Raw genomic sequence first — 14,681 nt, 5'->3', positions numbered from 1 at the left:
CATTTGGGACATCCAAACGGACGCGTCGTGTCCGTTTGCGTTGGGCAAAATAGTCAAAATCGTTCCGTTTGCGTCGGGAGGTGGCTCCAGCGGCACGACGCATAATTTTTTTTTCATTCATGAAGCCATAATTTACATTAATAAAAAAACATAAAAAAGCCAGAAAGGAGTGCTAAAAGTAGGTGCTGCCTACTGGTCATCATCGCTGACGAGGTCAATCAACTCCGGCGTCGGCCATGGAAGCTCGTATACCGGCGGTGGAGGAGGTACCGCCGCATGGAAAGGAGGCTGTGGCCAGGGATCCCACGCCGGAGCAGTGGGCGGAGCGCGGTCGTTGGAACGCGTCGGCGTGGCTGGAGGAGTCAGCGGCCTCCCCTGCGCGAGCGCTGACTCGCGGAGCTGGATTGCGAGCCCGTCCCACAAAGCGAGCTCGTTGAGCTCGTCCTGCTCGTTGTTAGCCAGTGCCATGGCAATAGCCTCCTCCTCGGAAATGTCCGGCGGCTGGGTCTCCGGATCCCACGCCGGCCCGCCGTCGTCGCGGTCATACTGTGCCATGGTCACATCCTCGTCCTCGTCCGCGTCCTCCTGGTCGTTCTCTTCTTCTTGTGCGGCGATCTCGCACTCGAAGTAGTCTACGTCGGCGAGGTAGCCAGCGAGGCAGCGTCCCTTTAAGAGGCTCGGATGCCATCTCACCTTCAATGGCCTGCTACTGCAACGCCGCGTCGCTGCGCACGCTCGCGGAAGCCGAGGCGCGCCATTAACGGGGCCCCCCTGCGGGCTGCAGCCAGTACCGACGAGTTTTAAAGGCTCCTGCACCTTAGGGTTCTTTTTCTTTTATCACACGAATAAGAGTACAAAGGACCGAGCGGACACTTTGCTCGTCCGCAGAGACACAAACCTGACACATATTTGGACCAGATTTGCGTCTCCGCAGACGCCCGGTCACTATGCATTGCACCGTTAGAGGTAGTACCAAACGCATTTTCGGTCACGGTGGGCGTCGGTGGACATGCCCTCACTCCAACGGGAAACTCTCCCAAGTAGTCGCCCACCGACAGAAAAAGCCACCCCACGCGTCAGCCAGCACCTCGCTGCCCGGTGGGGCCCAGGAGCATCTCTTTCTCGCCGATGGGTCGAATCAATGTGACCGTTGGACACAGCACCGACCGGCGCAAGCAAGCACGCGAAACCCCAACAAAATTACACAAAACCCCCAGCCCAGCCCAGCTCCTCCACCACCCCGCACCACACCACTAGTGTACCACACGCGCCACGCCGCCGCCGAAGCCGCCGCCTCCGTCCTCGGCGACGAGCGGAAAGAAGATGATGATGCCCACGGCCGGCGAGTCCCGCTCCCCCGTGCGCGCGCTGCGCCGGATGGCCGGCGCCCTCCTCGCAGCCGCGCGCCTCCGCGGATCCTTCAGCGCATCCAAATGGTGCGTCCCCTCACCCCCGCCGTTTCCGATTCCTCGCGTCGCGTGGCGGCGCCCGGCCACCGGAGACTGACGATTTCAGACGGACCCTGCTTGCAGCAAGACGGAGGCGCGGATGGCGGCGGCGCGGATGAAGCTGCTGCGCAACCGCCGCGACGCGCAGCTGCGCAAGATGCGCGGGGACGTCGCCGCGCTGCTCCGCGACGGCAGGGACGACACCGCGCGAATCAGGGTACGCGTCTCCTCCCCCTTTCTCCCACTCCCAAATGCTCGCTCGGTCACATGCCACGGTTCCTTTCCGGGTTCGCGTCCTCGCCGCACCGGTTGCTCCCCGCCTCGCCGCCGTTGAGTTTAGGGCGTGCGTCAGACCGGACCGCTGGCCGCGTGTGTCGCCTTTCCTCCTCCTGCTGCCGCGCGCGGTGCTGTGAATCCCGCGGCTCGCGGGCGAATCCAGATTTCGTTCGTTAGCGCCGGTATGGCATAATGGCAAGAAATAGTTTGGCCGATTTTTGGACAAACAGAATCGGCCAACAGATTTCAGGCATCCATAACTTCGATGCGCCGTCTACTCTAGGCGTAGCTCTGCTCGAGTTGCCTTCTTCCTGCTGAGATGCTGCTGAATCCCGCGACTCGGGCCGAATCCCGCCGTCTACTCTACTCTATGGCAACAAATAGTTTGGACGATTTTTGGACAAACACAATCGGCCAACACTTATTCAGGCATACATACATAGATAACTTAGATGCGGAAGGAGATTATAACTGCCTTAAATTTGGCGTTTCCACTTTTGTTTACTATACCTGTTGTATCACATCTCAGATAAGGAAACATTTAGTTCCAAAAACTAAGATAAAGAAACATTTCAACCATGCTTTAATATTTTCCTTATAAGCAAAGCAAAGCAAGATTTTTCGTTTATACCCACCCAACCAGCAGTTAATTCGTTGTCAAATCAGGTAGGCTACATTGCTGTTACGCTTCAGTCTAAATTATTTCCATGATTATATACCTTTGTAAGCTAGCATATGTGCATGTACATTTGAGAAAAAAAAGGATATGGAGATGTAGGAGAATCTCTGTAGACTGCACTTCGGCTTGTTTCTCCTGCCTGCAGTGTGGCCCGCACATGCTCAGTTGTGTGCTTCGATTTGTTTCTCCTGCACCAGGCGCCAGTTTGCCCTACCTACAGATTAGGGCTGCTGCTGTTTCGTGCAGGCATTGGAGCTTTGAGTTGCCTTTGTTGTGCCCATTCTGAATCTCGAGACATGTGGTATATTGGTAGGTAGATATCTTAGCACATCAATAGTTCAATACTAGCAAGAAAAGGAGACATTGAACATATATATGCATCGAGAATTTCGTTAGGTGCTTCTCCAGTATTCAGAGTATAGCCCAGATGCAGGTTGATAGCATGCTACTACTCTATTGCAATCCGGATTACAGAAACTCAGGAACCACTATAGACATTTCGTTTGTAGGACCTCCTTCACTTCAGCCAAGGCAATGCAAATGCGAAAGACCATCCTTTTTCACCCTCCATGGCTGCTCCAGCACCAGAAAGTTGATTCCCGTCAGAGTTCCAGACCTACTGACTTGTTAAACATCAAAATAGCATCTGTATTAGGGCAGAAGAGATGGATGGGCGTAAATATACTCTATATGAAAACCCAACATGACAGGGATCACACGTTTAACTAGCGTTGAAAACAGTTAGGCAACTGTTTCCTATTTTGTCTAAATTTGACCTTACATCATGTAAAAAAGTTGAGAATAATTCCTTATCTTAGCCATAGTTTAAATTATCTGTCAGGATCTTATATCATGCGAATTTTTATTGTCTCTGGCAAAGCACATGCATTTTACATGCATTTTCCTCCAAAGAGCAAATGGTTGCTGTTACATTTGACTATAATCCAACATTGAAGTGTCTCCTCTGCTTTATTAACCTTTGTAAACTAGAAGACGCACACTTAAGAAAAGGATAAGCACATTGTTACATAACAAAGAGGAAATATCTGTAGACCATTATGGCCACATATTCAAACCAAGGTATTTGGTGTTTTGCAGGTGGAGCATGTAATTAGAGAACAGAACACTATGGCTGCAAATGAAATCATTGAACTCTTCTGTGAGCTGATTGTTACACGTCTTCCCATCATTGCCAAGCAGAAGTATGTACTTTACAACATTTCTTGCTTCCGGAATTGTTTGTGCTGAAAAACGAGGTCCTAAATTTGTCCTACTGGCCAACTTTCTGTAGGGAATGTCCAGCAGACCTGAAAGAAGGTATCTGCAGTTTGATATTTGCAGCTCCAAGGTGCTCCGAACTCCCTGAACTCAGTCGGATGCGCGACCTTTTTGAAAAGAAGTATGGGAAAGATTTCGTAGCTGCTGCAGTTGACTTGCGCCCAAATGCTGGTGTTAATAACCTTGTAAGCGTGTGTATTATATTTTTTTTCCAAAGTCATTCTTTGTCACTGCTGCATTTGTTTTCTGCTAACTTCTGGAATTGATGTCCTTCTGAAGCTAATTGAGAAGCTGTCAGTCAATAAGCCTTCTGGGCAGACTAAGCTGAAAGTTCTCAAGGATATTGCAAAGGAGCATCAAATCGATTGGGATACTACTGAGACTGAGCAGGATCTTCTCAAACCTCCTGCAGAGCTGATTGTACGTGCCAACAGAACTCTATTGCGCGTACTTTTAAACCTTGAGCTAATTGGTTTAACTCCTTTGCAGCAAGGACCTAGTTCATTTGTTGAAGCTTCCAAGATGCCCGTGAAGACTACGTTATCAGCTAACTTTGCCCAACCCTATCCATCGAATTACAGGTTTCTAAGTTCTTTCTTTGAATATACATCTGTATACAATACAAATGACTTAAACACGAATAACATTGGTTTCTCATCCATTCCTTCTTGTTACTCATTAGCAGGTCTGAATATGCTGATGAATATGATAATGGGAGTGCTATGCAATTCAAAGATGCTCCTTCAGCTGTGGAGTCTGCTGCTCAACACTATCCATCGAATTACAGGTTTCTAAGTTCTTTCTCTGAATATATGTCTGTATATAATACAAATGACTTAAACACGAATGGTTTCTCATCCATTCCTTCTTGTTCTCATTAGCAGGTCTGAATACACTGATGAATATGATAATGGGGGTGCTATGCAATTCAAAGATGCTGCTTCAGCTGCTCGAGCAGCTGCGGAGTCTGCTGCTCAAGCAGCATCTGCTGCCAAGGCTGCAGCTGATCTTGTCAATAAGAACACCCGTTCATCCGATGGATCTACCCATTCATCTGATGACGATGAAGATGAAGACTGGAAGACTACTCGTAATGAATCTACTCATTCTAGCAGACGCCAAACAATGAGCAACACAAGCAGATCCTCCAGGAAAGAAAATGTATCCACCTTTGATGAACTAAGGCCCCGAGGAAGCACAGGGAGAAGGTTCAGTGCATCGAACCACACAGAAGATAAAGACATAGACCTAATGGATTTGGATACTGGGAGGATGCGCAAAAGGAACAGCACTGGCCGTGCTGCTCGCAAGGTGCACTCGGAGATAAAGTTTGATGATTCAGAGGCAGAGGATGAAAGCGATGCCCGCAAAAGGGGTAGCCGTGCTGCTCGCAAGGTGCACTCGGAGGTAAAGTTTGACGATTCAGAGGCAGAGGATGAAAGCGATGCGCGCAAAAGGGATAGCCGTGCTTCTCGCAAGGTCAACTCGGAGGTAAAGTTCGACAAATCAAGGGGATGGAATTCAGAGGCAGAGGATGAGATACAGTCCCTAGAAAGGCCACCTCCTCGAAGAGAACATTACCAAGGAAATGGTCACTCTGATGAGAAAGAACCAGATGACGACTTCCCTGAGCCGCCAAAGGCAAGCCTTGCTTCCCGTGTTCATCCGAGCATGCCCCTGGATTTCGAGACCCTGACCGCACGCTTTGAGGCGCTGAGATCTGGGAAGCTTCCTTAGGGGCGTAACCATGATGTTACTTCCTTGCTGCGTCTATATAATACCAGAACTTACATACCAGTAGTAGGTTATAGTACTTCTCTTGTGCATTTTATTTTGTACTGCAAGTGTTTCCGTACCACCAAAAATATTATTCTTGTACTCACCCAACCCCCAGTATATATCTTTCTGAACTTCTGAAGTGAATGAGAATGGAAACTTTTTCTGTAATCTTCAGATGGTTGAATGAAAGTTAACTCTGCACTAAATTGTTAGTAAGGATCTGCCATGCTTTTACGTACGTCTTTATTTTCAACGTTTGTTGCTGCGTCTACTGCAAGATATTTGAGCTCCTCTGTTCCCAATTCGTGTTGTACTACAAACCAGTAAGCAAACAAGAGGAAACTAGTCCGATATCATCCCTAATATCCCGCCAGAGTGAACAGATCTGTGAAACATTACTTCGAACGCATTACGATACAAGACTAGGCTGGCTGGACTCGTTAGACAAGCTCTAGCAGATCCCAGATATCCCCAAACTTCGGATCAGGTACCCGGTACATGTCTTCCTCCGCCCCGCTGAACCGCTGAACAGATCCCTAAATTCGTACCAGATAAGTTAACCGGTAAGAGTTTGGGGCACGTGTTTTACCTTGTAGTAGCATGGAGTGTACGAATCCTGCCAATTGTCAGCTCCACTGCTTCCCGGTCCTTATCTCCTAGCCACTGGCTTCCACACTTGACATTTTGTATACGCAGTCAGCAGGATGAGATGGGAAGCGCCCCTCGATGGAAAACTTGTTCCGCGTGTTCCATAAGGTCCAGCAGAGCGCCGCACAACTAACCTAGAGGACTCTTTTCGTTTGACCCGCGCACTGTTGTAGCATTGTATAGAGTATAGACGTATGCGAGGCAGGAAGGGTTCCAGCCCAGCCTGCGCTCCACATAAATTTTGCTAGGACGCTGAAGAATATGTGGTTCATGTCTTCTTCCTCTCCACACAGGGCGCATCTCCCCGAAGATGGCACATCAACATACTCCCGTACCCTATCACCGCCGCCGTGCGTGGCGGCACCAGCTGCGAGGTGGTGCGCTCCGGCGTGGACTCCTCCCTCGCCGCGACGGGCGACACCATGCATCACGTGCATCTGCTTGCTGGATAATTTTAGCGACTTCCTCCTCACATCGCTGTTCATCCAGAACGTCCCCGACGAGATCTACGCTCCCTGCGGAGGCCAGTGGGTCAAAGAAGCCCGGCTCCTCGCCGCCAAATGCGAGGGTAATTAATCTATGATGATCGATCGGCTCTCACCTCCTGCTCCATCGCTTCCACGCACCTATGTTTTTATCAGTTGGTTTGACACACTACATTGCATTGCGCAGGGATCAAGCATCTGTGGTCGCCGTCTCCGGCCAAGAACAAGGGCCACGGAGTCGAGGCCATCCAGAGCCTGATCAGGCCATCTACCAACTCCACCAACCAGTAGCAGCCACCGTCGGCGAGGGAGGCGCCGTGCCGCCGTCCGGTAGAATAAGCCAGTACGCGCGTGGAAGACGTACCCTTTCGTTGCAGCTCTTGAGTAGTAGCAGTAGTTGTGTCCGTGGCGCGCGCAGTTCATTTCCAGTGTAGTTTTTGTTAAGTAGTCTAGCCTCTTGTATAATTGTATGTATACGTGTATTGTACATGTACTGATCCTTATATATAGTGGAAAGACGTGAGGGCTGTTTACCCCACGCAAAACCCTAAACCACGTTTTCTATCTTGGTATCAGAGCACGCCGCCGCCGCGAGCCTCTCTCCGCGACGCGCGGCCGTAGATCCGATCGGAGCACGCCGCCGCTCCTCTCTCACCGCAAGCCCCTCCTCGCGGCATCACCATGTCGTCGTCTGCTCTCACGACAACGGACATCGGCGCCCTCACCTCTTCATCGACGGCCTCAACTCCTGCCGCGATCTCGCTCTCCGTCCCTGTTCGTCTTGACCATGGCAACTTCCTGTTGTGGAAGGGCCTCCTACTGCCCAACCTCTCCGGCGCCGATCTCCATGGGCATCTCGATGGAACCAAGCCCGCGCCGGCGACGAAGATCACCACGGGGGAGGGAGACAAGGCGGTGACCGTCTCCAACCCCGCTTACCACCACTGGTGGACTCAGGACCAGAAGGTTCTGGGCTTCCTTCTCGGAGCTATGGAGCTGTCCATCTCGTGTCAGCTGATTGGTTGCAAGACGGCGGCCGCGGTGTGGACATCCGTTCACGCCATGTTCGGCGCTCACAGCCGCGCCAACGTCAGGAATATTCGGCGTCAACTCCAGAGCCTGCGGAAGGAGGATCGATCCGCAGCTAAGTACATGCACATGATGAAGGCTCTGGCAGACTCCATGGCCGCCGCCGGATCGCCCATCTCCGACGATGACCTTGTTGATTACATCATCACCGGGCTCGGCTCCGCGTACAACGGCATCGCAGCATCACTCACCGTTGGTAACAAGTCCGTGCCTTATGTTGATTTCTACTCTCACATCCTCTCCTTCGAGGCACTCCAGGCACAGCAGGCCCAAGTCGAAGGATGGACCTCGTCGGCTAATGCCGCCTCTCGACCACCACCTCCGGCCGAGCACCGCCCTCGTGCGCCCGACTACTATGCCCCGCCCGCTCCAGGTGCATATCGTCCCAATGGCGGGGGCAACCAACACGGTGGCGGAGGTGGCAACCCCTACGGGGGGCAAAACCCCTACGGGGGGCACAACACCTATGGCGGCGGCAACCCTTATGATAACCGCGGAGGCGGGAACAACGGCGGTGGCCGCAACGGTCGCGCCGGTGGTCGCGGCGGCGGTGGACGCAACGGAGGAGGACGCCAGCACTGGCGTCCACGCTGTGACTATTGCGGCTATTGGGGGCATCTTGCCCCTGACTGCCGTCGTGCTGCAGAGGACCAGCGCACCAACAACTACATCACCCAGCGCTCCGGCAACGCTGCTTCGACTAGCGGTGGCGGCAACCCTCAGTGGCACCTGGACAGCGGCGCGACGGACCACCTGACAAGTGAACTAGAGCGCCTTCAGTTCTATGAACGTTATGGTGGCAAGGATCAAGTGCAAGTGGCAAATGGCTCAGGTTTGTCAATTTCGCATATTGGCTATTCGAATCTAGCTGGTTCATCTCTTCGTCTTAAAAACATCCTCCATGTACCCTACATTAGCAAAAATCTCCTCTCTGTTTTTTGCCTTGTTTCTGATAATGACGTGTTCGTTGAATTTCACCATCATGCTTTCTTTGTAAAGGACAAGGTCACGAGGAGAATCGTCCTGCAAGGTAGAAGCCATGGAGGGCTCTATCCTATTCCATTCGCCAAAGCGACGTTAGCCTCCACTCGCCATGCCTTCGCTAGTGTCAAGGTCACCCCATCACAGTGGCACCAACGCCTCGGTCATCCATCCAATAATGTAGTTCAATCCATCATTAGAACAAATGAACTCCCCTGTTCATCGTCAGACAATTTATCTCTTGTGTGTGATGCTTGTCAGCGTGCTAAAAGTCATCAGTTGCCTTATTCTCTGTCATCTCATGTTACTACTATGCCTCTTGAGTTGATACACACTGATGTTTGGGGTCCAGCACGTGCTTCTTCAGGGGGGGATACAAATATTATGTTAGTTTTGTTGATGACTATTCACGATTCTGCTGGATTTACCTCCTTAAAAACAAGTCTGATGTTGAGCAGATCTTTTATGCTTTTCAGGCTCATGTTGAGCGTCTTTTGAATGCCAAAATTAAATCTGTTCAATCTGATTGGGGCGGTGAGTACCATCGCCTTCACCAGTATTTTCAGCCCACGGGTATCTCTCACCGTGTTTCCTGTCCACATACATCTCAGCAGAACGGTATTGCGGAGCGTAAACACCGTCATCTAGTGGAAACAGGCCTTGCCTTGCTCGCTCATTCTTCACTTCCTCTCCACTATTGGGATGAAGCTTTCCTTACGGCGTGCTACCTTATAAATCGTATGCCTACACCCGTCCTTAAGAATGAGACGCCCATGTTCCGACTCCTTCAGGTCCAGCCAACCTACTCTTCTCTTCGCATTTTTGGGTGCCCATGTTGGCCTAGTCTCTGCAAATACAACTCCCACAAACTAGATTTTCGCTCTAGAATGTGTGTCTTTCTCGGGTACAACCCGATGCACAAAGGGTACAAGTGCTTGGATAAATCAACATCGTGTTTGATGAATTGGTGTTTCCTTTCGCCACACCCGGAGTCTCTGTTGATGTTTCCACCTTAGAGCAATCCATCACATTTCCCTCCGATGAACCAGTTACGAGTATGCCAATTCGAAATTATGAGCTGACCTTTTTGTCCACTAATGCTCCTGTTTCAGACGTCATTTGTTCACAGGTGCCAGATTCTGCAGGCGACGTCACTTCTGCGTCGCCGCCTGTCGCGTCGCCCGCGTTGCCGATCGACGTGCATGGCACGGCCATGCAGGGCATGCCCCGCGTGGCCTCTGCTTTGCCCTCGCCTGGGGCTGCGTCGCCCACTGACCCTGCATCGCAACTGGCACCGGAGCAGCTCATGCCGCCTACTGCCGATACCCTGGCCGCGGCACCTTCGGCTGCTCCCTCTACTGGGTCTACGCATGCTATGGTGACTCGTGCACGCGATCACACAAGAACGGAGAAGGTCTACACCGATGGGACGGTTCGTTACGACCCTCGACGACGAGCATTCTTTGCTGCCCCATCCTCTCATCGGGAAGCATTACAGGAGCCTGCTTGGTCCTCCGCCATGGCAGATGAGTTCGCTGCTCTCACACAGACGGGCACATGGAAATTGGTCCCGCGCCCTCCTGGAGTTAACATTGTTGGCAGTAAGTGGATTTTTAAAACTAAACACCGTCCTGATGGTAGCATTGACAAACACAAGGCTCGATTGGTCGCACGAGGTTTCACTCAGCAGCATGGCATCGACTATGGCGACACCTTCAGTCCGGTTGTGAAGCCAGCGACAGTCCGACTTGTGCTCTCTCTTGCAGTATCTCGTGGCTGGTGTCTGCGTCAAGTTGATGTTAGCAATGCCTTTCTTCATGGATTTCTGAATGAAGACGTCTATATGCAGCAGCCCCCAGGCTTTGAGGATGCATGATACCCTTCCCATGTCTGCAAGCTCCAGCGGTCTATCTATGGTCTGAAGCAGTCGCCACGCGCCTGGTATGCTCGTCTGAGTCAGCGTCTGTATGAGCTTGGTTTTTCGGCATCTAAAGCCGACACATCTCTGTTTTTCTTCTCTCGAGATGGTGTTGAGATTTACATGTTGGTTTATGTCGATGACATTGTTATCTCTGGCTCTACATCTGAGGCAGTGGATCGCTTGGTACATGCTCTTGCTGCTTCGTTCCCCATTAAGGATATGGGAAAGCTGGATTATTTTCTTGGATTAGAAGCATCTTACAATTCAGGGGGCATGACATTGACTCAGCGGAAGTATGCACTTGACCTTCTTCATCGAGTCAATATGGAGAATTGTAATTCAGCTCCTACTCCTCTGATGACATCAGAGAGGCTAGCTCGTGATACAGGAACTGCTCTTAGTACTGATGATGCTTTCAGGTACCGCAGTGTTGTGGGAGGCTTACAGTATCTGACTCTGACACGCCCAGATATTTCATTTGCTGTAAATAAGGTGTGCCAGTATCTCTCTCAGCCTACTGACGCTCATTGGGAAGCAGTGAAGCGAATTTTGCGATATGTCAAGGGGACTCTCCAAGTGGGCTTGCAGATTCGGAGATCTCCGTCATCCATCATTAGTATTTTTACTGATGCAGATTGGGCTGGCTGTGTGGATGATCGCCGTAGCACGAGCGGATTCGCCGTGTTTGTTGGTTCGAACATTATCTCGTGGAGTTCGAAGAAACAGCCAGCAGTTTCAAGGTCCAGCACCGAGGCAGAGTACAAAGCCTTGGCAAATGGCGCTGCTGAAGCATTATGGGTTGATTCACTTCTTAGAGAGCTTGGCGTAACTCAGCAACGTCCTCCCATATTATGGTGCGATAATCTTGGGGCTACATACCTGACAGCTAATCCAGTTTTCCACGCTCGCATGAAACACATTGAGGTAGATTTTCACTTTGTGCGTGAACAAGTCGCAGCAGGCTTATTGGATGTCAGGTTTATTTCCACTAATGATCAGTTGGCCGATGTATTTACTAAACCGGCTACAAGACAGATGCTAGATAGATTTAAGAACAATCTCAACCTAGTTATCAGAGGTTTAGATTGAGGGGGAGTGTTAAGTAGTCTAGCCTCTTGTATAATTGTATGTATACGTGTATTGTACATGTACTGATCCTTATATATAGTGGAAACACGTGAGGGCTGTTTACCCCACGCAAAACCCTAAACCACGTTTTCTATCTGTTTTTTCCTCCTCTCAGTCCTATGTGGAAATCTGCATCTCTAGTCAGATCGTATCCCCGCTACTCTGCTCCTGTGGCTCTGTGACTTGTTTCAGTACGCGTTCGTGAGCTCAACGTAGACCACCAACTATGTTCCTGTTTTTTTTTTCTTTTTTTTCTTTTTTTTGGAAATACAACTATGTTCCTGTTGCTAGTTTGCTACACATGGTTTTGCATTACTCTCCTTTTAATCAGGTTGCACAGAGTGACCGGCGTGTACCGTTTTCTACGAATTCCTTGTGTCTCATCATTGTGCACTCAAGCTCTCGACTACTTCTAATGAGATGGTAAAGTGCAAGAGATTCAGTTTCGAATCCTATTAGGTCCATCCATAAGGAAGGTTTTGTTCAGGTCGTACGTGGACAGAGCTTCAATAACAAGCTGAGAAATCTTTACCTACTAATAAAGGAAGTAATGTTTCTCCCTAAATTTTTCGTCCGTTATGAAATTGCTCCTGTTATTATGTGAAATTTACCAGACCTGCCACCGCTGAGGAAAAACGGTCGCTCCGGTCGTCCCTGACTTGCGAGCGATCGCCCGTCGCCTGGTTTGCTCGGGTCCAGCAACCCAAACTAGAAAGGCCGGGCCCAAATCCATCTCAACGTCAACTCAGTCCGCCTACCAAGTTTGGCTTGGTGCAGTTTCTCGTGGAAGTATAAAAAGAGAAGCCGATATTTTGTATTGAATAGTCCCACATCGCCATGTTAAGCCGACTCTGGCCAGTTTATATGCCTATGCTACGGTTGAATCACAAGCCACCACAGAATCAACAAGTAATAGCACTGATCAAAAAGGAATTGACTTGGACGCAGCCAGCAGACTGAATCCCAGCTAAACGAGATTGTGGGGTGGTGACGTGGAGACCGACCCGATCAGAATGACCCATCAAAAGTTTAACGCGGCGAAGAGGATCGCCGTCGCACACGGACTGTTGCGAGTTGGACGACCGGCCGAGGACAGCAGGCGCCAGGGTCGACCTGGACGCAGCGGCGAGCCCTCTTTTTTTTCAGGCGCCAGGGTCGACCTGGACGCAGCGGCGAGCCCTCTTTTTTTTTTTTTTGAGAAACACAGTACAAACGCAGACGCTCACATACACGCGCATATACTCACCCCTATGAACGTACACACGCACACCCTACCCCTATGAGCACCTCCGGAAGACTGAGCCGGCGGATTGGATCTTGAAATTAACGAAGTCACCACAGGCGCCTCGCTGTCGACGGGAACGTCGCCTCCCACTGAATGAATATTCCGCCTTTATGAGACACACAGATGTCAAACCTGGGGTTTAAACTCTGGTGGGCTGGGGATACAACCATCCTCCTAACCACCCAACCTCAGGTTGGTTCTCTTCGCAGCTCCCGCCACCACGACATACAGCGATACGGCGCATGGTGGACGAGAGGTGCCAGTCGGGGCTGTAAGGATGCCTGGCGGAGTAGTGAAAACATGGATGGACGGGGCCGTGGCCGGAGGGAGGGAAGGACAGCGCGCGGGTGGCCTGTGGAGTTGCTGCGCGCGGCCAGCCCAGGCCACAATCAGGAAGTTGGTACTCTGTCTAGGGAAAGCAAGCAGGTTCCGGCACCTCCGATGCCTCAGTTTTTTTTTTTAAGAGAAAGATGCCTCAGTTTTTGTTCTCGAAGGGAAAGGGCGGTGGTGGACAAGGAAAATACGGAATGGAGATGCTCCTTTAGCCTAGGCGTTTCTTAGTTTTAGATGAACTTTACCCATGGATTTGGACAATGCATAGCAGCATAGTTATTTCGTGATTTGTTCACTTGCATACGCCTCAAATTCAAAAGAATTTAACTCAGTATAATTTACAGTTTCTATCTTTTTAGAAGAATATAATTTTTGTTTCAATCAACTCGTAAACATAACTAGGAAGGGATGCATGTGTTTGCTTACGGAAAACAATGTATTTAATTGATATTGCAAGATCTTAACTAACTGTTTACTATCAATGCAACAAAGCTCGACGCGTTTCTTGGCGTACCCTAATGATGTTGTCGATGCGCCGTTCGCCACATGTTGTTGCGCAACTTTTGATATGCCTTCGACAAATTCATGCCAGGTGGGATTCAGTCCGTCTAGGACTATTTATCCCTTGGAAAAAGTAATTTTTAGTAGTGTGATTGATTGCAGCATAAGAATGTTTAATAAAAAATAGCCGTAGCAACGCACGGGTAAGTGTGCTAGTTTATACCTATACTAATAAAGAAAGTAAGATTTTTCCTCAAAAAATTTCGTCTGTTTTGCAACTGCCCTTACTTTTCAGCCGAATTTACAAGCAATGCCACCGCTTATGTTACGAACGGCTGGCTTCGTCGTCGCATAAAACGAGCTTGCTCGCGCCGGGCCCTGCCACGGCCAAGTCAATCGGTACACCGCGTCACCCACCAGGCAGACCACGCGCCTTGCTAGCTCAGGGACTACCCGAGCTCAACATCCTTTGCCCTCCAGCGAACTTCCGCATCGTCCATTTACCCTCAGACCCGGGTTCCGGCCCACCTCGCCATGCTCTGCATAAAAATCGCTAACGCGCCCCGCCTCCATGGCCGATCGGCTCCGCCCCGAGATCCCCAACACGCCCCGCTTAACCGGCAAGCTCGCTCGCCAGGCTCGTCCGCAACAAGGCGCCTTGTGGACTCTTCGCCGACACCGCCGTCGAGCTCGCGCAGGTGGGAGAGGTGGAGGGTGACAGGGAGCGGCGACGGGGAACAAAGGAGCCACCGGTGGTCGGTGTCTACAGGCATAGCAGCAGCTCCACGGGTGGCGGAACATGACGGCAGAGTTCATGCGCGGCTTTGGGCAGAGCAGGCGCGGCGTGGCC

At 50.7% G+C, this 14,681-nt stretch overlaps 1 protein-coding gene across 4 annotated transcripts; it reads left to right on the top strand.

Annotated features, from left to right (window-relative positions):
- The first annotated feature begins 1,224 nt into the window (after positions 1-1,224).
- Positions 1,225-5,628, top strand: LOC127302823 (uncharacterized). 4 transcript variants are annotated; one of them, XM_051333459.2, is made up of 8 exons: positions 1,225-1,436; positions 1,533-1,665; positions 3,502-3,605; positions 3,695-3,866; positions 3,961-4,101; positions 4,171-4,262; positions 4,367-4,468; positions 4,566-5,628. In XM_051333459.2, the coding sequence occupies exons 1-8, from the start codon at positions 1,324-1,326 to the stop codon at positions 5,416-5,418; spliced, it is 1,710 nt and encodes a 569-aa protein (XP_051189419.1). In that variant the 5' UTR covers positions 1,225-1,323; the 3' UTR covers positions 5,419-5,628. The 4 variants fall into 4 exon arrangements, with proteins under 4 accessions (XP_051189419.1, XP_051189416.1, XP_051189417.1 ...); XM_051333456.2 differs by having other exon boundaries at positions 4,563-5,628; XM_051333457.2 differs by having other exon boundaries at positions 4,364-4,468.
- The last annotated feature ends 9,053 nt before the right edge of the window (positions 5,629-14,681 follow it).

Source organism: Lolium perenne, chromosome 5, assembly GCF_019359855.2.
Source record: "Lolium perenne isolate Kyuss_39 chromosome 5, Kyuss_2.0, whole genome shotgun sequence".
In the NCBI taxonomy this organism is placed as follows: Eukaryota; Viridiplantae; Streptophyta; class Magnoliopsida; order Poales; family Poaceae; genus Lolium; species Lolium perenne.
This window is presented reverse-complemented; position numbering and strand designations above follow the sequence as displayed.